General features: G+C 36.9%; 1 protein-coding gene and 1 non-coding gene across 11 annotated transcripts in view; both read right to left on the bottom strand.

Moving 5' to 3' along the window:
* Positions 1-1,413: 1,413 nt before the first annotated feature.
* dia (diaphanous related formin 1) overlaps positions 1,414-26,247 on the bottom strand; it is a 69,660-nt gene continuing 44,826 nt past the window's right edge. For 7 of the 10 annotated variants that reach the window (XM_076132460.1, XM_076132466.1, XM_076132464.1 and 4 more), the window contains 12 exons: positions 25,867-26,027; positions 25,156-25,287; positions 24,284-24,384; positions 23,791-23,968; positions 22,854-23,030; positions 21,845-21,997; positions 21,235-21,353; positions 20,403-20,538; positions 19,221-19,385; positions 16,056-16,729; positions 15,270-15,349; positions 13,303-13,593 (listed from right to left, as the gene is read on the bottom strand). In XM_076132460.1, coding sequence (XP_075988575.1) covers positions 13,490-13,593; positions 15,270-15,349; positions 16,056-16,729; positions 19,221-19,385; positions 20,403-20,538; positions 21,235-21,353; positions 21,845-21,997; positions 22,854-23,030; positions 23,791-23,968; positions 24,284-24,384; positions 25,156-25,287; positions 25,867-26,027 — 2,180 coding nt within the window. In that variant the 3' untranslated portion in view covers positions 13,303-13,489. Of the gene's footprint in view, positions 8,949-10,112; positions 10,192-13,302; positions 13,594-15,269; positions 15,350-16,055; positions 16,730-19,220; positions 19,386-20,402; positions 20,539-21,234; positions 21,354-21,844; positions 21,998-22,853; positions 23,031-23,790; positions 23,969-24,283; positions 24,385-25,155; positions 25,288-25,866; positions 26,028-26,247 lie in introns of those variants that run through there. The other 3 variants (XM_076132467.1, XM_076132459.1, XM_076132468.1) reach the window with 3 other exon arrangements.
* On the bottom strand, positions 23,159-23,230 carry TRNAE-CUC (transfer RNA glutamic acid (anticodon CUC)). Its single transcript has one exon. It is a non-coding gene; the product is annotated as a tRNA-Glu (tRNA).

Genomic DNA, 26,247 nt, shown 5'->3' on the forward strand with positions numbered 1-26,247 from the left:
TTACGGTCACCCATCTATAGAATGACCGCGCCAACGGTTGCTTCACCCACAGATCGTTGTCAGACCGGTGAGCGCAACTGGCTATGGGCGCCTCAAGATTTCGAGTTTATCACTAACATACCGACAGCCAGACTTTAATTTGTAGTGATTAGATAAGACGTAAGTCCTTTCCTCACAGCGATATAATCTAATTTCTTTGATCAAGTAGGTGGTCTCTAACCTAAATTTTATTTCGAGATCGTCACTAATGGTGGAGTGTGCGCGTGCGCCGACAGGCGTGACTTGGCACGGTGCAGGCCCCGCCCACCGCACAATGTAACGATTGTACCCGTACATATTATATTTGATGTTTAAACGTAAATATCAAAGATATTTATGAGTAGATACTACACTGTTTGAAATGGGCTTTTTGTTTGATGTTGTTGTTTGTATTTTAGTCGTTAGTGATTAAGGAATTTGCCTAATTAAAATGATATCTTTTATAATATAAACAACAATCGCTGAATATACTTCACAAGTTCACACTAAGGGCAAATCTCGAGACCAATAGAACAAACGCTAGATCTTTTTTAATAATATTCCTTGAAGTACGAGTGTGGTTCGTACGGAGAGAAAAATATAAAACAAAATTTCTGAAAAGGTGTAAAACAATTTTCCTATACTGATCACGAAAATTAATATGGTTGACCAAATCCCACGCATTTGCCGCAGGCAAAGTTTAATAGAAATTGCTAAACGGGTCTTTTACGTAAATATAATGAGAATTTAAAGTTTACGATACCTTATTTGTTGCCGAAGTTTCGATGCAATCCCACCGTGGTTGAGGGTTACTGATGTAGCTGCAAAGCGTCGTCTTCTCGTGGCGAAGGCTTCTTTCGAACTAATTAAAATGGTGAAGACCAAGTGAGGGTAGGCGTAGAAACTCGCACCACAACACACTATCTAAATGAGGCTGTCAGCGCAAAAGCGGAATAACCCACAATATTTTATAAAAAAATCAAATTCATTTAAAGGTATTAGTATTATCAGCATTCTGGCTACGTTATCGATCGACGATGATGAGGAGAAATTCTTCGACGCGTGACGCACTCCTTTTTGTATGCATTGCATATATTGTAAATAATTTATTTTTTGTTAATTATTCATAGTTTAGTACTATATTTTATTAATGTTAAAAGTATGTAAATAGTAGATTGTAACACTTTTTAGAGAAATAAACCTTACAATGTAGATCTTTGAAAGTATTTAAAACATGCCTTTTCATGCCATTCATGTTTCAACAAAAGGAAATGACATAAGTAAAACAGTACCAGTAAAAAATGTTACAAAAAGGGGGAAAATCATGACCCATGCTCTCTTATGTGACACGAGCGAAGTTGCGGGTCAGAGAGTAATCAATAAAACATCAAAAAATAGTTTTAAAAACATTATAATTAAGTAAAAATGTAACATTTTACAAAAATATATTTACATGTATTACATACTAAGTACAATCAGCGGCAAATACATTAACTTACATCATTTACAAAATTCAATACAAAAAGAAATTATGACGTCTGTTTACCCGACTGCGTATTGAAAAATGAGGGTATTATATTCTAGTCCGACTCGTAGATTAAAAAATATAGGCCGACAACTTAATACAGAGAACATTTTCATAATATATTCGTTTTTAGGATTCCACAACCAAAGGATAGAACGGGCTATTACTAACTCCCGGTTTCCGAGGTACATTTAGCGGTAGTTTATCTATTCAATAGCGTTTAAACTCATATAAAAAAAATGCTATGAATAGATAAACTACCGCTAAATTCATAACATTTTTTATACGAGTTTAAACGCTATTGAATAGATAAACTACCGCTAAATGTACTCAAAAACCGGGGATAAGACTTCGCTGTCTGTCTATCCACCAGGCTGTATCTAACCGTGATAGATAGTTGAAATTCACAGATTATGTATTTCTGTTGCCGCTATAACAACTAATACAAAAAAAAACAGAATAAAGTAAATATTTCATACAGTCAACTTGGGTAACTTTGAATCATTTGGGTAACATTGACAGTGGGGATATGAACTAGTATCGATTATATTTTCATATGAAACCAACACAATTGATAAAAGTTTGCAAAACTAAAATAAACCTTTATCAATTGTGTTGGTTTCATATGAAAAAATAATCGATACTAGTTCAAATTCCCACTGTCAATGTTACCCAAATGATTCAAAGTTATCCAGGTTGCCTGTAACTTTATTGCCGTTTTTTAAATATTGCTACGAAACCCTTCGTACTCGAGTCCAACTCGCTCTTGTTATTGAACAAATGACGATGTTTCTATCAATTCAGTCATCATCCCTATTTTTTACAATTATTTATATTTTTGTGCTTATTGGGGCAATAGTCGTATACGGGATAAGCCCACTATTGGGCAATTGGTTTAAATAAGTTTACAAAAACATTGGGACTTAATTTTTGCTGTTGTCTCACTGATACAGACCAATCTATACTAATATTATAAAGCTGAAGAGTTTGTTTGTTTGATTGTTTGTTTGTTTGAACGTGCTAATCGATTTGAAAAATTATTTCAGTGTTAAGTAGCCCATTTATCGAGGAAGGTAATAGGCTATATATCATCACGCTACGACCAATAGGAGCAGAGTAGCAATAAGAAATGTTACGAAAACGGGCAAAATTTTGACCCATTCTCTCTTATGTGACGCAAGCGAAGTTGCGCGGGTCAGCTAGTCCAGTATATTTTAGAAAGACTAACTCCTGCACTAAGAATTGCTCTTGCGTTGCGGGGACTTTTACAAACATACAAACAACGGTTACAAAGTCCAACCAGACATGAAACAACTATTTGTGGATAGATGATTTACCCCCGGTTTTCACTACATTTAGCGGTAGTTTATCTATTCAATAGCTTTTTCTAATGAGGTTTAACGCTATTGAATAGATAAACTACCGCTAAATGTACCTCAGAAACCGAGGGTTAAAGATATAAATTTAGTTTATAGTAAGTTATAAGTAGGGTTGCGAATACCTGTTTTCAGAAATCCTGAAAAAGAAGTTTGCGCTTGCGGGTGCGAATATCCACAACACTCATTCTTTTAAGCAAAGTAATGAACTGGGTTTTCAATACATAACAATTTTGAATTTGAATTTTTTTGAATTTAAAAAGACAACTCCCGCACTAAGAATTGCTCTTGTATCGCGGGGACTTTTACAAACATACAAACAACGGACACAAAGCACAACCAGACCCGAAACAATTATTTGTGGATCGCACAAATAATTGCTCCGTGTGGGAATCGAACCCACGACCTCCCGACGCAGTAATTTTGGCGTGGTGACCTAAACCACTGCGCCACGGAGACAGTCATTTTAAATCCTATGTAAAAAATTATGACATAAATGTCGCTGAAAGTATGTACCTATCTAAAAATAAACAATAAAAAAACTAATTTTAATTTTAAATAATAATAAAATATCAAATAATTTCATTTAAATTTACATACTCTTTTCCTTGCTCGTGTGATAGAAACAAATGCATGTTAAAAACTAAATAAAAATTAATAATTATAATTTCTATACAAATATGAGTTGAGGCGTACCGCCGTATTTAAAAAAACTGTATTTTTCAAATTATTTTCAAATGACGAGTATGTCCCTTCAACAGTCATTTATGATACTAAATCAAATAAGTAGACATTTTTTACAATTTAAAATACATTTTGATTGCTAACTATAGGGCATTTTTTTGAAAACCAGACAAAATCTTTTCTATACTACTATTTTAAAGCAAGTACGACAATTTAGTATGAAGCGAGAGCGACAATTTTGTATTTGAATATGTAAGGCATAATCTCCGTAACCACTGTACCTATTTTAATATAACTTTCACCATTTATAAGGTACATAATACGAAACAGAATTCTATCAAATAATTGTCCAGTAGCACGATTCTCTACAGTCGGTACTGTCGAGTATCGAAAGTCTGACATTTAAAATGTACTGCCAAAATAGTTCCTACGACGCCCGTCAGAGGCGCTGATCAGATTTTCATACAAAATTTCTCGATGACAGATCGGTTGGCGGTAGTCGATAGCAGTAGAGAATCGAGCTAAAAAAAAAGCGATTTACCATTGTGTATTTTTGAAGAACTATTTTACATCGACATCTCTACAAAACCGATTCAGACAATAATTATAAACTACAAGAATATGTATGTATCTCTTTCTAGTACGTATCTTTCACCGTGTGTAAGAAAAGGATGGAACATTATGTACATTTAATGGAATATATAAAATATCACAAGCTAATTTTACAGGCCATGGCTTTTACTACATACGTTTTAAAAATTGCTACGATCATTACTTCCACAGACGCTCATAGCTAGCTGGCCGTCACAAAACGATCAGAAGGTTAAGCCACTTTTACGCGGACATTACATAGATGGATAGCCGCGAAGCGATGTTTGAGCTGAGCGTCTCCGTGGTTATAATATGGTGTTAAGATATTATGAACATTTATAGTATTCATACACCATTACGGAAACGAATAAGATATGAGGGAAGTTTGTAAGGACCGTACCAAGTGACGTTCTTTGGTCGTTGCCTACCCCTTTGGGAGAAGGGCGTGATATTATGTATATATAAATTCTGATTGTTGATTTTTAGGGTTCCGTACCCAAAGGGTAACCGTGACCCTATTGCTAAGCCTCCGCTCTCTGTCCGTCTCCAGACTGTATCTCATAAATCGTGATAGCTAGAAAGCTGAAATTTACACAAATAATGTCCGTTGCCGCTATAACAACAAATACTAAAAATTTTAAAAATAAAATGTTACGGGGAGTTCCCGTACAATAAACGTACGTTTTTGGTACGGAACCCGTCGTGCACAAGTCCATCTCTCACTTGGCCGGTTTTTAACTATTAAAATATTTCAAATAATTAGTAATTAATGATCGTAGTGAATTTTTTAATACATATGTAGTATATAAGGCCAATATATCTAATCTAAATAAGGCCACAACCTAATGTTATTAGCACGACAGACTATAAGGCAAGATGGATACATTTTATAGTTCGACAACTTAGTAGAAAGTCTTGGTATACACACCTGAATTATACTGAATATATAGTTCTACAACTTAGTAGAAAGCCTCGGCATACAAACCATAATTAAACTGGGTATCAAATAGGCCACCATCGGCTGCATATACGGGTCACTTAAATTCTGAATTCTGTATTTTGTATACCTCCGCCAGTTGCGAGTTTTGCATACAAAGCCCTCTACTAAGTTGTTGCAGTACAGTATTTAAATTGTTTAAGTAAATATATGGCATACAAAATTATCAAGTGTGTTTCAAATCTATGTTATGTATTATTATAGTAGCCAAAGTTATTATTTGTTACACTTTCACGGCTGAACCGAATTAGATATCTTTGACAAATTGACAGATTATACTCCGGGAAAGAATTTTTTTATCATAATCATCAACCTAGCCTTTCTTCCAACTATGTTGGGGTCGGCTTCCAGTCTCACCGGATGCAGCTGAATATCAGTATTTTACATGGAGCGACTGCCTATCTGACCTCCACAACCCAGTTACCTGGGTTATAACACATACATTAGTTAGTATCAAAATAAAAGGTCGACGAAAATGACAAATATTTAATGACAAAAACAATATTTTATTGTAAAAATATATTTTATTATATCAATGCTAATTCAATACTACTGAATAAGTATCGGATAATTTAGCAGGTGGATTTTGACAGTTATTTTTATACATTCGCTGTCTTTTTATTTAGCAGATAGTTTATCTAACACTTAAAACTGGACTGTACAAGTTCACCAATCTAAATATATAACTCAAAGGTGACTGACTGACATAGTGATCTATCAACGCACAGCACAAACCACTGGACGGATCGGGCTGAAATTTGACATGCAGGTAGATGTTATGACGTAGGCATCCGCTATGAAAGGATTTTGATCAATTCTACCCTTAAGGGGATAAAATAGGGGATGAAAGTTTGTATGAAAATTCTGTACTAAGTCACAAACCACGCGGACGAAGTTAAGGGCAAAAGCTAGTTCTTAATATGTGTCTAATAGTTTTTTTGTTTTTAGTCTAGCCTTTCTTCCAACTATGTTGTAGTCGGCTTCCAGTTTCCAGTATATCACGCTAAATATTTACCCTCTTATTCATAAACACACTATAAACCTATTTTAGTTATGAAACTACTATAATATGTTTTCTCTTTTTCATTTCGCTAAGGAGTGAAAGAAACAAAACTCTATATAAGCCTTTCATAACTTCATATATTTTTATGAATAAGAGGGTTAGTTTTATTGTCAACATATCACTTTATTTACCAGATAGCTTATCCAGGACTTATCCATAAGTAGTAAAATGTCTAATTTTGCAGTTCAATCCATCTTGCCTTATAGACTTCATGCAGCTAAATGTTAGCAATTCCTAATAACAATATTTTATATACGCAACAGCAATATATACAGACAATACCGCGTACTAATATATGTATGGAAGTTTCTTTTTCAAATTCGGTTAACTTGGCATACATTTTGAAATAAAAAGTCAGTAGACTTCGTGGTTGATAGAAATATTTTTGTTTAAAAACTATCAAAAATTTTTGTTTCGCGTGGGAATCGAATCTACTATAAGTCTTATTTGAAATGGCAACATTCACAGTTTAACATGAAATATTAAAATAATACTGAAAGTAAAAAAATATAACATTATTTTGAGAATGGCAAAAAATTTTACCGGCTACAAATTTTGCAGTTCCACTACAGTCGGACTGCATACTAACTGTATATAGCAGTCGTAGAATACAACAAATAAACGTGTTGGGACAGAGTTAGTACATCTTCACATTTTTGCAGTTCGACTGCACCACAACTGCAAATTTGCAGTCTGTTTTTTTTTATCTTTTAACCAAGTTAACCGAAATGCAACAAATATTTATAATTACAGTTAATAATTTGATAATATTTAATATTCATAGATAACACATTATCTTGATCACAAACATTACATATTACAATTCACTTCTTGCGAAATTATTTATTTAAGAACTACCACTTTGAAAATAATAATAAGGAAAACTTTTATTTGATAAATTTTGGGACAATTACTACTTTAGGGGTCATATAAGTGAGGAAATATCACTTATGGGATACTTTAGGGGGTAAATAGAGGCTGATTTTACGATATGTAAGATTTAAGAAATTCTCTTTAATAGAAAAAACGTCTTTTTATCGGCAGATCCAGAATTTTAGTTTGTCTAGCCGCTTGTAGGGAGGGGGGCTTGGGGCTTAAAGCGTTAGGGGTGGGGGTGACTTTAATATTTAAAAGATTTTGGGGTTTGTCGCGATAAGAATAAAAATATTTCAGATATCTTGAAATATGTTTTTTCCAAAAAAAAAATGGAGCTCACACCGGCATTTGGCCAGCGTGTTGGACTCAATGTCTAAACTCTCCCTGATTACGGGAGGAGACCCTTGCCCAGCAGTGGGACATTAATGGGTTAAATTTATTTATTTTCCACAAGTGGTAATTCTATATTTATGTTACAATGTTCTTACAAATGTCGATTATTCGCATTTTCAATTACACATTATTATTTATACTTATACTATTATACAATTTATATTGCAATTATTATAGAAAATATAACAAAAAAACTAACCCACAGCGTGGTGGACTCAAGGCCTAACCCCTCGCTCATTACGGGAGGAGACCCTTGCCCAACAGTGGGACATTAATAGGTTACTTTTCTTAAATCTATACTAATATTATAAAGCTGAAGAGTTTGTTTGTTTGTTTATTTGTTTGTTTGTTTGTTTGTTTGAACGCGCTAATCTCAGGAACTACTGGTCCGATTTGAAAAATTCTTTCAGTGTTAGATAGCCTATTTATCGAGGAAGGCTTTAGGCTATATAACATCACGCTACGGCCATTAGGAGCGGAGTAGCAACGAAAAATGTTACAAAAACGGGGATTTTTTTTTTCATTCTTTCTTATGTGACGCAAGCGAAGTTGCGCGGGTCAGCTATTTACTATAATAATTGCAAAAACAATTCTATTTTGATAAAGTCGTGTTTACAATCAAACGATATCTTAATACACACATAACGCTTGTTATAACCCAAGGTGTAGGCAGAGATGAAAGAAATATATCTACGTTTCGCCATTAACAATGTTAGTCCCATGTAATAGGGGGCGAGTCTATTGCCATATACCGGGCACGTTACCAAACTACGGGCTCACTAGTAAATAAATAGATTTGTAAAAGATTTACCCTCTTATTCATAAACACACTATAAACCTATTTTAGTTAAAATGCTACTATAATATGTTTTCTCTTTTTCATTTCGCTTAGGAATGAAAGAAACAAAACACTTTAAAAGCCTTTCATAACTTCATATATTTTTATGAATAAGACGGTTGGAATATATTTTTTACTATTTATTCTGCATTTGCCGCGTCTATCCGTATGTCTGTATGTATGTATGCTTAGTTCTTAAAACTACGCAATAAATTTTGATGCGGTTTATTTAAATAGAGTGATTCACGAAAGGTTTATGTATAAAGGTTTCATAACTTTTAAACTCTCGCGTTGCATGTTCAATATAATAGAATACGGGAATTAACGCGAACACGCATTTTACATTGAAATGCCTAACGTTTCGGCGCAGGTTGCACTCGCCGCGATCGGCTGACTGCTTCTAAAGGTTTGAAAAGGTCTTTTTGTAGAATAACTAGCGAAATTGGGGCCGGTCGCTAGTAATATATATTAACTTGAGGTATATGTATAAGATATAGTATGATAATAAACACGACATATCATTTACAATGCATTTAGTTACTAATATCACTTCGTACGGGATTCATCACGCGTTGCCCAGCAACTCACTGTGGACAAATACATAACAATTAATAAAAATACATATAAATAAAAGAAATAAATATTTTGGGACAACTCACACCCAGTCATCTGACTTCAAACTAAGCAGAGCTGGTGCTATAGTAACCAGATAACTGATAAACAAACTTATATACTTCTTAACACATACTTATATAGTCAAATTGACAACCAGGCGAACAAATACTCGTGTTCATCACACGAATATTTGTCCCGGGTGGGATTCGAACCCGGCACACGCAGCGCTATGGTTATTGCGGCGAGATGATCACGTTAACCGCCGCGCGGAACGTGCAGTTTATATCCATACTAATATTATAAATACGAAAGTAACTCTGTCTGTCTGTCTGCTACTCAATCACGCCTAAACTACTGAACCAATTAGCATGAAATTTGGTATGCAGATATTTTGATACCCGAGAAAGGACATAGGCTATCATCACGCTACGACCAAAAGGAGCACAGTACCAGTAATTAATGTTACAAAAACGGGGAAAAATTTCACACATTCCCTCTTATTGGACGCAAGCGAAGTTGCGCGGGTCAGCTAGTACTTCTATATAGGAAACTTATACATATAAATACAATTCGAAAACTACACTAGGGCCATTACAAACAAGCGAATTGCGTTATAGTCAAAAGTTATCACATTTATAGGTATCGCCAAAAAACTTGAATTTGAGTATTTGTTCTGAGCATGGTTGTTAATTTATCTATATAAGTATGTATTTGGAAATATATTTATCAGTTATTTGGTTACCATAGTACAAGCTCTGCTTATTTGGAATCAAATGACCGTGTGTGAGTTGTCCAATAATATTTAGTATAATATTTTAACTTGAGGAAGGCTAGTCATCTATGTAATAATAAGAGACTAGGCGCCCATAGCCAGTTGCGCTCACCGGTCGGTAAATGATCTGTGGGTTAAGCAACCGTTGGCGCAGTCATTACATAGATGGGTGACATAGTGGTATTTGGAACTGGGCGTCTCCGTGCTTCAGAGGGCACGTAAAAAGTCGGTCCCGGTTGTTATCTACTACGATAACAGTCGTTAAGCCATGTCAAAGGCCTTTCAGGCGGCTTTAACAACTTCAGAGACACTAGGTTGACCACTAACCATACGATAAAGAAAGAAGAACAGGTATATAACTTACTTGGTTAGTTCCCGCGTGGTGAGCGGCCCCGTCAGTCCGGAGCGGGACCGCGATCTACTCAACTGCGCTCTTCTCTCAGCTGCAACACAAAACATATGGTTAAAACATAATGTATAACTAAACATAATAAATAAAAGTACTGAGTTATATACCCAGTACATGTTGGCATTTATCAAAAAATCTTTGGGGTGTATTTTTTTATAAAGCTTAAGAACTTAAGATGTCTTTAATATTTAAGGTAGTTTCCCTCCATGGTCATAATTTTTTTCATCCTGTTTAATGATACTTTTAGTTCAGATAGTCGACAGTTAAACTATTTTCCAATTATAAGACGCCTTTGCGTAATCATATTTACTTATTATAGTAGTATATAAAATTCTCGCGCCACAGTTTCCGTTGTCATACTCCTCCGAAACGGCTTGACCGATTCGCATGAAATTTTGTAAGCATATTGACTAGGTCTGAGAATCGGCCAACATCTATTTTTCATACACCTAAGTGACACAATTTTTTGCATATGGCATAGCATCTTTTGCCGGGTCAGCTAGTTCTATTATAAGAAAAAGTAAAAGTAAATGAATTCTCCAAAATCAGTGCTTTCATAAGATTATTTTATCTACGTGTAAAATATCTTAAAACGGCTATACCTATCTGGAGATTATTTTAAAGTTAATGACTGCAAGTTGTCGATCTAAACGTATCATAACCAAAATCACTTATAAATATAATTTATATTTATCTCCTTAAGTATAAAATACAACATAGATTATACATATTAATAAAAAATACAATATCAATAAATTAATACTTTAGTAAACTACCTAAAAAAAACATACACACATCACGGTAACAACATCAAAAGCTTAAAGTTAAATAAAAAAAATAACAGCAAACAAAATTTTAACTTTAAAAGGGTAACTAAATAAGGTACCCGTGTACCCAATTGGGTAAACGGGTACTGGACTAAAATAATAGGTATTCGTGCATAACAATATATTATGGTCGGGGAAAAAGTCTTTTCGCATTATAGTATGTATGAACTTGTAATAAAATCTTTTCTCTACACAAAAAAGTTCGATATTTGGGTACTTCACGAGCTCACTGAAAGAAACCTAACGAACCGTGTACTCATTTGTGATTGTTGAAGCCAAAGAGATTTTATTACAAGTTCATACATACTATAATGCGAAAAGACTTTTTCCCCGACCTAATACACCTCCGTACACACTCGTTTGTTCTAAAACGGGCACATAAGAAGGTAATATTGCCTGCTAGCCGATATCCGGCTCCGGCGGTCAGTTTCATTGAAACTGGTCATATGTGCAGGACTTTGTTTATAGTGTTCAAGTGTGTGCACAATACACAGGTACACTCTCTATTCCTTCACTCTCACAGTCCGGTGGTACGGATAACCGACACGACCAGTGAGAGGTCAGGCGCAGGACCGACGGCGACACGTGCGTGTCGTCCGACTGTTAAAATACTAATTGTTATACAGAAAATAAGTAGAAATATTGAAGCTTGAAAGATATGTAAGGATTTACTTGCAATATTACCTATAGCAATTTAAACTTTCGCGATTTGTACACATAATATTATAATGTCAAGGGTCTTAAAGCGATCGAAACGTCGGGTAAACAAATAAGGTATTCTAACCTTTAATTTTCAATCATGCTAAAGACCCGTTATATTATAATAATAAATATTATAACATCAAAACACAGTAAAGGCTGTCGGTTCTTACAATTCATGAAAACACAAACTTTTCTCTTATTTATCTTTTCAACATTGAGTTGAAAAGTGTCATGAAGTCACGTTGTAGTAGATAATATACGACAATGTGACTCCCTCTCCGTAACTTTATTAACTAAGCAAGCTTTATATAGTTTTTTGACAAAAACCCATAAATGTCCCACTGCTGGGCAAGGGTCTCCTCCCGTAATGAGGGAGGGGTTAGAGCTTGAGTCCACTACACTGCCCAAGTGCGGATTGGGGACTTAAGTCAATTTTTTTTTAATTATCTGACTGGCAGACTTATAGAATTTTTGTCTTTTTTATATACTTGTGTCTTTCATGAATTGCAAGTATATTGATAGTTAGTATATAACACATATGTAAAGTGTAACGCTATATAATAACTTGTCTGTAGTGTCGCAGCACACACGCGTAGTCTCTGTCGTCTACTCTGTGACCTCGCTGCAGGGCGCGCGCACACACACCCTCTATACGTAGGACACACTATATTACATACCAGTATCCTACTAACATTATAAATGCGAAAGTTTGTGAGTATGTATGTATGTATGTTTGTTACTCGTTCACGTAAATACTACTGAACCGATTACGAAATTTGGTATGCAGGTAGCTGAAGACCCAGAATAACACATAGGCTACTTTTTATCCGAGAGTTCCCGAGGGATCGGGATTTACACGCGAAGGGGTTTCACGCGGACGAAGTCGCGGGCGGCTTCTAGTAATACATACTTTAGACTGGAGATCTGTCATACAGGTCTGAAACCTAGTTCAGACTCCAGCTCTCACTAAGGTATCGAAAATCGGAAAATAGAGTAAAAACAATACTATGTCATAAATATCTATAAAAAAGCGTATTGAAAGCTAACAGTGTAACATTCTTTGCAACTAATGTATACAAAATCGAAATATGTTTTTGCATATAATATGATCTACTTAGTGCAAAAATCTTTATTCTAACTACTTAACGGCCAATTTCAATAACCTATCGCCAGTCAAAGATAAAAAGTAAGATTAAGTTGCTTGGAATCGAAAATTAACTGTATAATAAGATATCAGTCATTTCTAGCAAAATCTATATAAAAAAGTTAAAAAAGTATCTATGCTATGCACGATTAAACAAATTAATTGAAGCACGATACATTACTTTATCATGTTAAAAAAGCTAACCAGATTTTTTCCGTTCATATCATTATATCGATACAAAAATCGTTTGAATCGAATGCCTTTATATCGAGCCATTTAATCCTTTGACCGCCACGGTCGGCTATACTCGACAAATCAGAAAGTGCTCGCGACACTTTCGTCGGCAAATGTCGACAAAAATATAGCGTCGCACGTTCTGATTTGCCGAGTATAGCCGACGGTGGTTGTCAAAAGGTTAAGCATCATTATGTATCGAGCATCCTATTAATATAATAGACTACAACGTCTGCAACACAATACGCCTATCTCTTAGACCGTGTCCAGAATGCCGCAAATCGATTCGCACGAGTTCTTTACCAAGATGCTATTCATCAGCTCCTAGTAGACGGAAAATTCACGCGAAATACGCGCGATGAATTGCGGTGAATTCGCCTCTTCTGGACAAGGTCTTACTGTCGATAGTTTATTGAAACTGGCCCTTATGTGCAGTACATAGTGCATGTAGTGCGAGTGTCCGTACCTTGTAATCTGTGCAGTATTGCATGAACAAGACCCTCCTCGTCACTAACTTCGGTTAGCTCCTCTGTGCGCGTGTGGGATTGTAATTGTAACCACTATAGTCCGACAACTCAGTACAGAGACTTGGCATGGCATGGCATGGCACTGATCTGGCATGGCATGGCATAGCCAGTCATGGCACTGGCATGGTATGCTCAATTTGTCTAGTTTATAATTAAAAATTCTGTATTCTTTTTAAATAAAGGAGCTATGATACAGTTCAGTTATATGAGCCAGCGGTTCACTGATAGTCGGAATTCTATATAACTCCGCTAGTCGTAAAAGTTGCTTCCAAGACTCTATACTAAGTTGTTGGACTATATGTGTTTAAGAGTTGACAATTTTGTATACAGGTAAACGTTATTTTGACAAATTTATATTTGAAATTAATTATATAGATACCATAGCTTAATATTTGAAATTAAATACTGCGGTTTTTTTTATCACAAAATTACCAACTCTAATATTTTGTTTAAAAAAATGGTAAGTGACACAAATATCTATTGAACAATGAAGACGATTTCAATTCAAAGGATAATGCTCAAAAAAAACCCAGGCTGTACACAAAAGTTATGTAACTCAAAAAATTAGTTATACTGTGTAATTGAATTCCCAATGTTTACCTCTATCAAATTCGATGGCTGAACATACTATTTTGCTATAACTTTTCAGTAGGGGTTTTCAATATATTTTTATATTTTCTAATATAGGTATGTAACTGAGTAGTACAAAACTACTACTACTACTACTAAATAAGTTACCTATATAAATGTTTAATCTTTTTTGAGTCACACATTTTTATATAGGTATGTAACTGAGTTACAAATTAGAAATATTAAAAAATATATTTTTGAAAAATGAGTCATCATCACCAGGTCATATATGTCCCCACCGAGGGGCACGAGCCTCCCCTCTTAACTTAATCCAGCATGGGAGCAATGGGAGAAATGAGTGATACTGTGTAATTAATTCCAGATATTTACCTCTATCAAATTCAATGGCTAAACATATTATATTGCTATTACTTTTCAGTAGGGGTTTTTAATGTATTTTCAATATTTTTTATCATGAATATAAAAAAGACATACCCGCCCACACTACTAGCTGGCGCCCGTAGTGCGGTTTCGATACAATTATATTATTCAAAAAATAATCATTGTGATGAATGTTTGAAAAATATTTATTTTTTAAATTCACCTTTTAAATAGCAAAAAATAGTATTTAGCCATCGAATTTGATAGAGGCGAATATCTGGAATTGAATCACTCAGTATCACTAAAATTCTGAGTTACACACCGTTTGTGTACGGCCTGGGTTTTTTTCCCATACATTTCGAGCATTCTCCTTTCCTTTATAGTGATCAGAAAGGCTTCATAAATATGTCCAAAACATAGTTTTTCGTATTTTTTTCGCAATTCCGTAATCACCATTATTTATACGGACTAGCCTGATTTAAACCAAATACTTGTGAAATGAACCTAACTTATTATGTATAGAAGTGATATAAATTTACCCTCTTATTCATAAGCACACTATAAACCTATTTTAGTTAAAAAGCTACTATAATATGTTTTCTCTTTTTCATTTCGCTAAGGAGTGAAAGAAACAAAACACTTTATAAGCCTTTCATAACTTCATGTGTTTTTATGAATAAGAGGGTTAATATTATGTATTTAGTATATAATATTTTATGTATCTTACCTCCAGCCACTCGTGGGTTCGCTTTCTTCCTCGGCCGTTCTCTGCTAAACGCTGATCCGCTTTGTAGCGCTTCCATTAAACTGTGGAAATAAATGTATGCGTTAATAGAATAATTTATTCATTACATAAGAGAGAATGGGTCAAAATTTTCCCCGTTTTTGTAACATTTTTTACTGGTACTCTGTTCCTATAGCCTTTCTCAATAAATGGGCTATGTAACACTGAAATAATTTTTCAAAATTAACCAGTAGTTCCTGAGATTAGCGCGTTTAAACAAGCAAACCAATAGCTTTATAATATTAGTATAGATTGTATATAGCTTTTCCTGGATGGGACTATATTTTTATGGAGAGATTGCCACGATAGTATAACGCCCAAAGTATAACGGATAATTGTATCTGTATTTTATAATTTTGCCTTGAGTTAATTTTAAAGATAATAGCTCTGTTTAGTTTGCTGTTCATCATGAAACTTAGTTACTTTCCCCCAGTTTCTGAGTACATTTTACGGTAGTTTATCTATTCAATAGCGTTAAAACTCATACAAAAAAAAACGCTATTGAATAGACAAACTACCTTTAAATGTACTAAAAAACCGGGTTGTTTTGACCTCACTTTTATGTTTTCACGGTTAAATCATATAGCTGATTTCGAGCTGAGTTATGGAGGTCCAACAGGCAGTCGCTGCACGTAAAACACTGGTATCCAGCTGCATCCGGTGAGACTGGAAGCCGACTCCAACATAGTTGGTAGAAAGGCTAGGCTGAATGTTCAAGAGTACGTGTACCTGTCCATGACACCGTCCTGCGCCTGGTTCATGTCCAGCAGCTGCTGGTAGCGGTGCGTGCGGTCCTTCCTCTCTCTGTCTGCAGCGGCGCGCGTGTGTATATATGTGTGTATGTATGTATGTATGTACCTGTCCATGACACCGTCCTGCGCCTGGTTCATGTCCAGCAGCTGCTGGTAGCGGTGCGTGCGGTCCTTCCTCTCTCTGTCTGCAGCGGCGCGCGTGTGTATATATGTGTGTATGTATGTATGTATGTACCTGTCCATGACACCGTCCTGCGCCTGGTTCATGTCCAGCAGCTGCTGGTAGCGGTGCGTGCGGTCCTTCCTCTCTCTGTCTGCGGCGGCGCGCGTGTGTATATATGTGTGTATGTATGTATGTATGTACCTGTCCATGACACCGTCCTGCGCCTGGTTCATGTCCAGCAGCTGCTGGTAGCGGTGCGTGCGGTCCTTCCTCTCTCTGTCTGCGGCGGCGCGCGTGTGTATATATGTGTGTATGTATGTATGTATGTACCTGTCCATGACACCGTCCTGCGCCTGGTTCATGTCCAGCAGCTGCTGGTAGCGGTGCGTGCGGTCCTTCCTCTCTCTGTCTGCGGCGGCGCGCGCGGTACGAGCCCTGGCTGCTCGTTCTCGGGCTTCGCGGGCTGCGGCTACTTCTGTGTGGGCCGCCTGGGGGGTAATGGTTGGGTTTTAATATGTAAACGATTCATATTCACAGGTGAACCCGTGATCTGCGATCACGGATCTTATATAGCTCATGTTTCAGCTTCGATGAAGGCTGAGCGCAAACTACATACAATAGCCACCTTTACACACACACAATGTATCGCACGTTCTTAGGAGCGTAAAGAGCGCGGTCTTCGCTCGTAATTTTCGTCGCGGACTTGACAGATGAGCGCGGCGCGTGCTCTTTCATTTTTCCTTACACGCGCGCTCTTTCACGTGCGATTGTTGTTTCATGCGCGATAGAGTGTCTGTGTAAAGGTGTCTTATCGGTGCCCGTTGAGTAACTTGTGGCAAATCCGGTTAATGGCAAAACACGGGAGTATTTCATACACGTTACTACATCTTAGGTATAATGCCTGTCTAATCTTTATTTTAAGTACCGTAGAACGGGGTAACTTTAAGTAAATGAGTCACACCAATGATTTTTGTTATGAGCATATTTAAAAACTAGGTACTTCAAGGATAAAAAATCTGTTTTTATTTTTTTCGTATCTTCAAAAATGACCGAGATATTAAACGTCAAAGTATGGCCTTCGCACCAAACTCCGGCGAAGCGGCCGCACGGACGTGTGACGTCATCTCTTGACACTGCTATTTCGTCAGTACTTGCCGATACCTACATAGGCTCGTTGCGCTCTCGCGGTTTCGCTTTAAATAATTTGTTTTGCTTATAGTGGACAAACAAAATGGTTAGAAAATATTGTATTGTTCCTATGTGTACTAACTCCAGTGAAAAAACACCCCAAAAATTGTTTTTTTCTGTACCATGTAAACTGTTTTATATTTTTGCAAAAGACACCTAATCTAAAACTTAAAGCCCGGTTTTGATACTGTCAAGCGCAAATGTTAAATAGAAGTTTATTGCCTTTTGAACACTTCCTCAAGATCAAGATGCCATATCATGTTCATACATACCTAGCAATGAACTTCTACCTAACAGTTGATACTATTTAATAAGCATTTCAATGACCTCACAGGCGGCGGCGAGCCGAGCGCGGCGGTTGAGTTGGCGTTGGTTTTTTGTTTTGAAAAAAGAACCCATGTTTTTAAAATCTAATAATATCAAAATTAAAATGTTAGTTTAAAAGTTCTCATTACACACCCAATCATATAAGACGACCTACCTACAGAGTAGATTCATGCGTTCATATGATAGCCATCAACCTGACTAAAGTCAGAGGCAGGGGTGACAACTTTTTTTTTTATAATATTATTTTAAAACTATGTTTTCCAAATTTACACTTGGTAGGTACGTAACACTCATTATTTGTAATGCCAGTTCTAACAAACTTTCAATTTTATTGTTAACTACACACAAAAATATTATTAGTAGTATACGAGTTCAACTTTCTTTACCTGGGTCTAGTTGATGATTGTGTGCGTGGCGATCGAGATCGAGGATATCTTATTTTACAAAAAACACGATGATTAAATTTATAACACATACACATACTCAGACTCTTTAAATATTAAATACAAATCACTTTTCAAATCAAAACTCCGCATCACCCGCAGTCGAACAAGCGTGTCTGTTGCGTCGTGACGTCAGCGCATAGCGCGCGAAGCAACGCAAATTTAAAAAAGCAGTGAAACTTTATAACGCTGTAACTTCGGTAATTTTGATCCGATTTTGATAAAACAAAAACTATTATTATCAGCATAAGTACACAAATTAAATGCAGTATGTTTAATAGTCATATTTTGATGTGCTGGTGTGACTCATTGAAGTTTAATTTAATAACATAAATAAGTAAATAGTTGGCACAATAAGCTAGAAATAAGTTCAATTGTCCAATATTATTTAGTTAACATCACTGTGAATAAAATTGTTTCATTTTAAACAGTGTGATTGACCTTAAACATGCCCACTTCTTGAAATTTTACAGAAAACCCTGTTTTTAAAAGTAATCCCATACTACCGGTATTTTTAATTTTATTTAATTACTAGCTGACACGCGCAATTTCGTTTGCGTCACATCAGAGAAAATGGGTTATAATTTTCCCCACTTTTGTAACAATTTTGGTCGTAGCGTGATGCTATATCATATAGCCTTCCTCGATAAATAGGCTATCCAACAATTACATAACTTTTCAAGTCGCACCAGTAGTTCTTGAGATTAGCGCGTTTAAACAAACAAACTTTTCAGCTTTATAATAGGACGTAGTTAAGCAGAAAGGACTCAATCCACACTTTGATTACAATGGAGTTAAGTATGCAATCATTCTCCTGAGAGTCAAATATATGATGTAGTGAAATCCCTATTTTTTAAATGTACATGCAAACGACTTTTCCTACTACCTCGACTCAACCCACAGCATCAAGAGTGTAAAAATTTACCCTCAGGAGAGTACAAAGAAAAGATCCAGAGAATAGTCAAAGTGTGGATTGAGTCCTTTCTGCTTTACTTCGACCAATATTAGTATAGATACTTACAATAAAAGAGTCTTTGAAAGTCTTAATATCCGAGAAGAATTCTTCGAGCGTGTACTTGTGCGGGTCGAATACATAGTACTCGGCCAGCTCGTTGTACAGAGCCTCCATCTTGCGGAACATCGAGTGTAACAGGTCACACTGTTCGCGGGCTTCTACTGCGAACGACTGGGTGCTTGCTCAGGAATATTAAGAAGAAATAACTTGGTCAACTGCACGTTTGGCGCGGGTTGGTTAAAAGTAGGTTGGTTAGAGTCCGACAGCCGGACATGTCAACAAGAAGAGCAACCGCGACGGGAGAAGTGGGGGAACGGTGAATATACTTGGTTCGTCGGTTGATCGTGGTGTGTGAGCATAGTGCGTGTCTCGCAGGCGGCCCATTTTTTTTTATATTTTTTTTAAAACCCGGTCTACAACTGAAACCTTTCCCGGACGCTCCCCGGATGCCTTCTAAACTAGGACAAATCCGGGGAAACCCGGACGGATGGCAACCCTAGTTAAAAGACAGATACACGAATTTGAAGAGAGGCGCAAAAATGACCTCGATTCAAAACGTGACTAATTAAAGGCTCGCCCACCTGCTGCTGTTGTATATAATTATATAAGCGGTAAACTCACATGTCCGCACTGCACACGTGAGTTTTGTAATAAAATTGGCTATATAAGCCATCTGCGTGTGCATCAGCGCCTATTAAATTAGGAGCCAAATGTCGCCATGGCCGAAATCGGTCGGATAGATTATAACGTTGTCACCTCGCCGGAATGACCGTAGCGCCGCTTGTGGCGCGTTCGAATCCCAACCGGGACAAATATTTGTGTGATGAGCACAAGTATTTGTTCTGAGCCTGGTTGTTTTATTTAAAGTTTATAGGTATCAGTTGTCTGGTTACCATAGTACAAGCTCTGCTTAGTTTGGCATCAGGTGACCGTGTGTGAGTTGTCACAAAATATTCATTATTATTATTAAAACGGTTTCTTTTTGTGTTAAAAAGGAGCTCGTTTCTTATCCCCGGTTTCTGAGGTACATTTACGGTACGGTACGAGTTTAAACTCATACAAAAAACGCTATTGAATAGATAAACTACCGCTAAATGTAATACCGATATTTAGCTGCTGGAAGCCGACCTCCAACATAGTTGGATGAAAAGCTAGGCTGATTGATATATTTATATGTATAAAGGATACACTCATAGATTCATGGAACAGGTCGTCAGGACACTGCGGTACTCGTGAGTTATTCAAGTCCATCTCTAATGACTTGATGTCGTTCTCCATCTTCTTTAGTGCTTTTTGAAGATTCTCCATTGAGACGCGAGCGGCCCTGGGAATAACAAGATAAATTAGATTTGAGATTTTCTTAAATAAGGGGATAAATGAAGAATAGAATAGGGGACGAAAAAGATCTCTGCAGAAAATAATATCCAATTAACGATTTTTAACTCTCACAACTTGTCCACATAATATTATAATGCAATGGGTCTTTAACGCGATTGAAAATTACAGGTTCACATAGACATTACATCGGCCATGGTGTCGAAGTACTGACAATGCCGAACAATATAAATTCAGTGAAGACTAAGTGAAGGTAGGTGTTGAAACTCGCGCCGCAAAGAGACGACGCTTGGAACACATCAGTCGGCCCGTGACCACGGTGGATGTAATTCGTTCGAACGTCAGGTAAACAAATAAAGTACAGTCAACTTGGGTAACTTTGAATCATTAGGGTAACATTGACAGTGGGAATTTGAACTAGTTTCGATTATTTTTTCATATGAAACCAACACAATTGATAAAGATTCATTTTAGTTTTGCAAACTTTTATCAATTCTGTTGGTTTCATATGAAAAAATAATCGAAACTAGTTCAAATTCCCACTGTCAATGTTACCCAAATGATTCAAAGTTACCCAAGTTGACTGTATTTTATTTAACCTTTAATTTTCAATCGCGTTTAAGACCTATTACATTATAGTATTATGTGTACAGCTCGCGAGAGTTCAAAATCGTTTATATCTCACCTGTCTATGTGCGGCATTTCTTCAGCGAACGTCAAAACATCTGGGAACTTATTCTCTATGGTCTCTACTAAATAATGTAGTAGTGTCTGTTTGTTCTCCAAGTCTTTTGTCGCTGTTAACTGTGGAACAAATATAAAATTATTTAGAAAACATTATCTTTCTTTCTTAAAGACCGACCAATATATATAAATACTAGCTGACCCGGCAAACGTTGCTTTGCCGTATAAAAAAAAATGTGTCACTTAGGTGTATGAAAAATAGATGTTGGCCGATTCTCAGACCTAGTCAATATGCTCACAAAATTTCATGAGAATCGGTCTAGCCGTTTCGGAGGAGTATGGGAACGAAAACTGTGACGCGAGAATTTTATATTAAAAAAATGAATCACCGTTAACTATTCAATATTATCATTAGCATTCATCATTAGCTATTATATTATTATATTATTATTATATAGCTAAAGTAAATTGGACATTTTTTTTGTTATAAAGTTCAATGGGATAGACGGAATAAAAATATTATACTATATCCTGACAAAAATACTTATTGATTTTGTCAAATTTCACGAGAATAGATCGGGTCAGCTAGAAAGTACTATATTTTGTCTCACCTTAGTCAAAAAGCTGATTTCAAATCCGTAAGCGCCTGCATTATTCGACCCCGTGTTCATATAGTTGCCTAGCAACAATAACAGTTCTAATATCTTTGCGAACTTCTCACTAGATTTCACCTCTTCGCACGCCGCTGTACCGGATACTATGTCCTGTTGGTGAAAAAATACTTTTTAGTATTTCCTTAGAGCACTCCTTAATCACGTGGTACTCGTAAAAATACTAATCCCCGGTTTCTGAGGTACATTTAGCGGTAGTTTATCTTTTCAATAGCGTTTAAGCTCATATAAAAGACAGTTTGAATAGATAAACTACCGCTAAATGTGCTTTAAAACCGGGCATAAATATCACATTTAGTATCACAATTTTTACACATCACTTTGTTAGTGAACGGCAGAGAAACAAGACTTAAGATTTATTTCAAATCCTACCAAGGCTACATACATATTATCACGGCTGTTATACTCGGAGGAGTATTCAAAAGTGTATGAAATACAGCCACGTTTCGCCATTCACATAGTAGTCCCATGTAGGTACTAGGGACTAAAATAAATAGGAAAAATAGCCGTTCATAAATTTTTAAGAGAGATTTTGAAATAAAAAATAACTAATACTACCGTCTACAAAATGACCATTTTTATAAAGAAACTAGCTGACCCGCGCAACTTCGCTTGCGTTACATAAGAGAGAATGGGTCATAATTTTCCCCGTTTTTGTAACATTTCTCGTTGCTACTCCGCTACCATTGGTCGTAGCGTGATATTATATAGCCTATAGCCTTCCTCAATAAATAGGCTATCTAACACTGAAAGAATTTTTCAAATCGGATCCGTAGTTCCTGAGATTAGCGCGTTCAAACAAACAAACAGGCACAGGTATATATCATCACGCTACGACCAATAGGAGCAGAGTGCCAGTGAAAAATGTTACAAAAACGGGGAAAATTATGATTCTCTTATGTGACGCAAGCGAAGTTGCGCGGGTCAGCTAGTATAAATAAAAACTTACAGGTTTAACTTCAGAAATAATCTCGGCGTAATGTTCTCTAAACGCGAGACTTCTAAGCCGCGGCACGAGTCGTTTCACATCAGCCACGGTGGCACCGAACTGTTCCGCTTCCGTCAGTTCCTCGCTGTTCACTTTTAGTTCTGCTAGCTTCTTTAATTGGTCTGCTGGAGGGAGGTACTGCGAAAAAATAAAAATGTAATATATTTTTAACTGTTCTTGAAGAAATATTAAAGCGCTTTCGGTCTTTTGTATTTGATTTGGTGTTTCAGTAGGTTAACGGAAAATTTAAAATGTCCAAAAAGATATTCCGATACCGGGAATCGAACCCGAGCCTCCTGGGTGAGAGCCAGGTATCCTAGCCACTAGACCATATCGGATGATACAACTTCATCCGAATTTAAACATTCCATGGATTTGAAACATTAATAAATGTGGTTTTCTAAATATTTTTCTTGTCGTCACCGATGACGTCAACATTGTCTAGACATTACGAGTCTTACAAGACATTACAGTCAGATGGAGTATAGTCTTAGACTCATAAATCACAGAACACTGGGTCTAATACACACAGGTGCCTATCTCAGGAGTGAAAGGGACTCTAATCTTGGGGTCACGGGTGTCTAAGGTCACGGATCTTCCTGAAATCGGGAGACGTGAAAGTTCTGAATGTTCTAGTAGACCCGGGGTCTCTGAGGTCACGGGGTCTGGAAGATCAGTGTCTAAGGGGTCGTAGGACCGTTGGGGTCGTGGTGACTGCGGTCTTAGTGTCATGGGATCTGCGGAGCTACAGAATTCTGGGAGACACTTAAGTCTAGTGGTCGGTGGTGTAGTGAAGTCTGTAGAGTCATGTTGTCCGTGGGGTCATGGCGTCTGTGGGGTCATGACGTCTGTGGGATCATGGCGTCTGTGGGGTCATGGAGTCTCGGGGGTCATGTACCTGTATAAGCAGGTCGAGCACGTTGGCGGTGAGCACGGTGGTGTCACAGCGCAGCACGCACGTCCTGATGTGTTCGTACGACATGTGCTTCAGCGAGCCGCCCAGCAGTATGGACAGATTCTGAGCCGCCTTGCTGTCCAGCACTTTGAGGTCTTTCACTTTTTTCAGTGTGTGGACCCTGGGGAAAGAAAAGAAAATAGAATTATCTTAAGATTCATATGCAACGAGTCATATCAATATTAAAACGAATAGCGCAGTGGTTAAGGTTATCGCCACGCCACTACCAGTGCGTCGGGAAAGTCGGAGTTTCGATTTCCACATGGAACAAATATCTGTGCGATCCATAGATAGCTGTTTTAAGGCTGGTTGTGCTTTGCCTCTGTTGTTTGTATGTTTGTAAAAAGTCCCCGCGAAACAACAGCAAGTCTTAGTGCGAGAGTTGTCAATAAAACAATAAAGAAGTATAATTAAGTCAAGGTAATTAATTACTTACTTATCAACAGCATCCTCGTTCTTTTTCGCTACAGGTTTGCTGGAGAACTTTTGCGCTAAGCCTGTCAGAATATCTGGAGACGCCAGCTTGTCTTCTTGCACCTATAACAAAACAATATTTCAGAATATCGAAATACATAAACATAAATGTTTTAAATTATCGGCAAAGAGGCAAATAATTAAATAATTATCTGCCTCCGTGGCACAGTAGTTTAGGTCAACGCGCCGCGACTTTCGCGTTGGGAGGTCGTCGGATCGATTCCCACACGGAACAATTATTTGTGCGATCCACAAAGTGTCCGTTGTTTGTATGTTTTTAGTCTCCGCGACACAAAAGCAATTTTGAGTGCGGGAGTTGTCTTTTAAAAAACAATAATAAAGTTTTTTTTTTTTTTTTTTTAATAACCCATATCTGTCCCACTGCACGGCAAGGGTCTCCTCCCAAACGAGGGGGAGGGGTTAGGCCTTGAGTCCACCACGCTGGCCAAGTGCGGGTTGGGGACTTTGCATGCCCTCAATAAATGTATTAAACAAATTTTAGGCATGCAAGGTTTCCTCACGATGTTTTCCTTCACCGCTAGAGCAAGTGATAATTATTTCTAATACACACATAACTTCGAAAAGTCATTGGTGTGTTGCCTCGGATTCGAACCTGCGACCACTTGCGTGGGAGGTGCCAACTTAAACCACTTGGCTATCACTGCACTAATAATAAATAATAAAGTAATAGAAAAAAATCATGAATGTGAATAAACAATTGCTTATGTTAATTCAGATTTTTGGTGTGTATACTTGATAATAATACCCAAAATATGAGGTTTTTTTATATACCTCTCTCTTTTATCGACATTGTATAAGTTGTGACTTGGTTACCTTAACCCAGAAAGCTTTTTCCGACATCTTCTGCGGCACGATAGTCTTCCAGTTGGCACGCTTGAGTGGACCTTCCACCTCCCACTTCTTTTTAGGTTTTAGACCATGAGGCAGGATTACGTCTGGTTGAGGCTGGAAATAACAACAGTATTATTTTCGTATAGTTAGGGGTCATGCGTATAAATTGTTTCAAAAGGTCCTAGATACGACTGTCATCTTAATTGACAACAACTGGGACTAGCTTTTTACGTGTCATCCGAAAACAAAATTGCTCATATCATTTATGATAATGCGGTCACCCATCTATTAAATATCCCATGGTTTGTTTATATTAAACGAACATTTTGGTTGAAAAAAGAAATGCTATCTTTTCAAAAACAATTGGAACTAATGTTTTGAACGAATAATTAATGTGTTGCGTTAGTTTGTATAACAGAGCTAACAATTTCGGTCAAAATGTAACAGCATAATAGATTATTATATTCGAAGATGAGACTAACCCCCGGTTTCTGAAGTACATTTATCGGTAGTTTATCTATTCAATAGCGTTATTTTTATATGAGTTTAAACACTATTAAATAGATAAACTACCGCTAAATGTGCCTCAGAAACCGGGGGTAAATCAACTAGTATTTTCATAAAAAGATCAACACTATCGGTAAAACCAAAAAATATGAAATAACATGAGCTATTGCTATACTGGTAACTCACCATTCTAGGCGCGAATCCTCCAGGCGGGGGCGGAGGCCTGGGTCCTCCCATCATAGGCGGAGGTGGCGGGGGTCCAGCGCCGCCCGGCATGGGGGGTGGTGGGGGACCACGCGGTCCACCCGGCATTGGAGGCGGGGGCGGCGGTGGGGGACCTCCACCTGCTGGAATAATAATAATGTTAGATATATGGCTGGGGGTGAGGCTTTTGATTGTTTTTCTAATTGAACAAAGGAAAATGAAATAATATTGTTTATATTTTGTGTAACTACACTAAGTATGGTCTGGGCATAACTTAGGCATGCTTGTATCATTGAATTTCAATCGACTACAAAAACGTTACATATCAATTTTGTATTCGAATAACCACAAGCCAAAAAAAAA

The sequence above is a fragment of the Anticarsia gemmatalis genome, chromosome 28 (assembly GCF_050436995.1).
Source record: "Anticarsia gemmatalis isolate Benzon Research Colony breed Stoneville strain chromosome 28, ilAntGemm2 primary, whole genome shotgun sequence".
Taxonomy (NCBI): Eukaryota; Metazoa; Arthropoda; class Insecta; order Lepidoptera; family Erebidae; genus Anticarsia; species Anticarsia gemmatalis.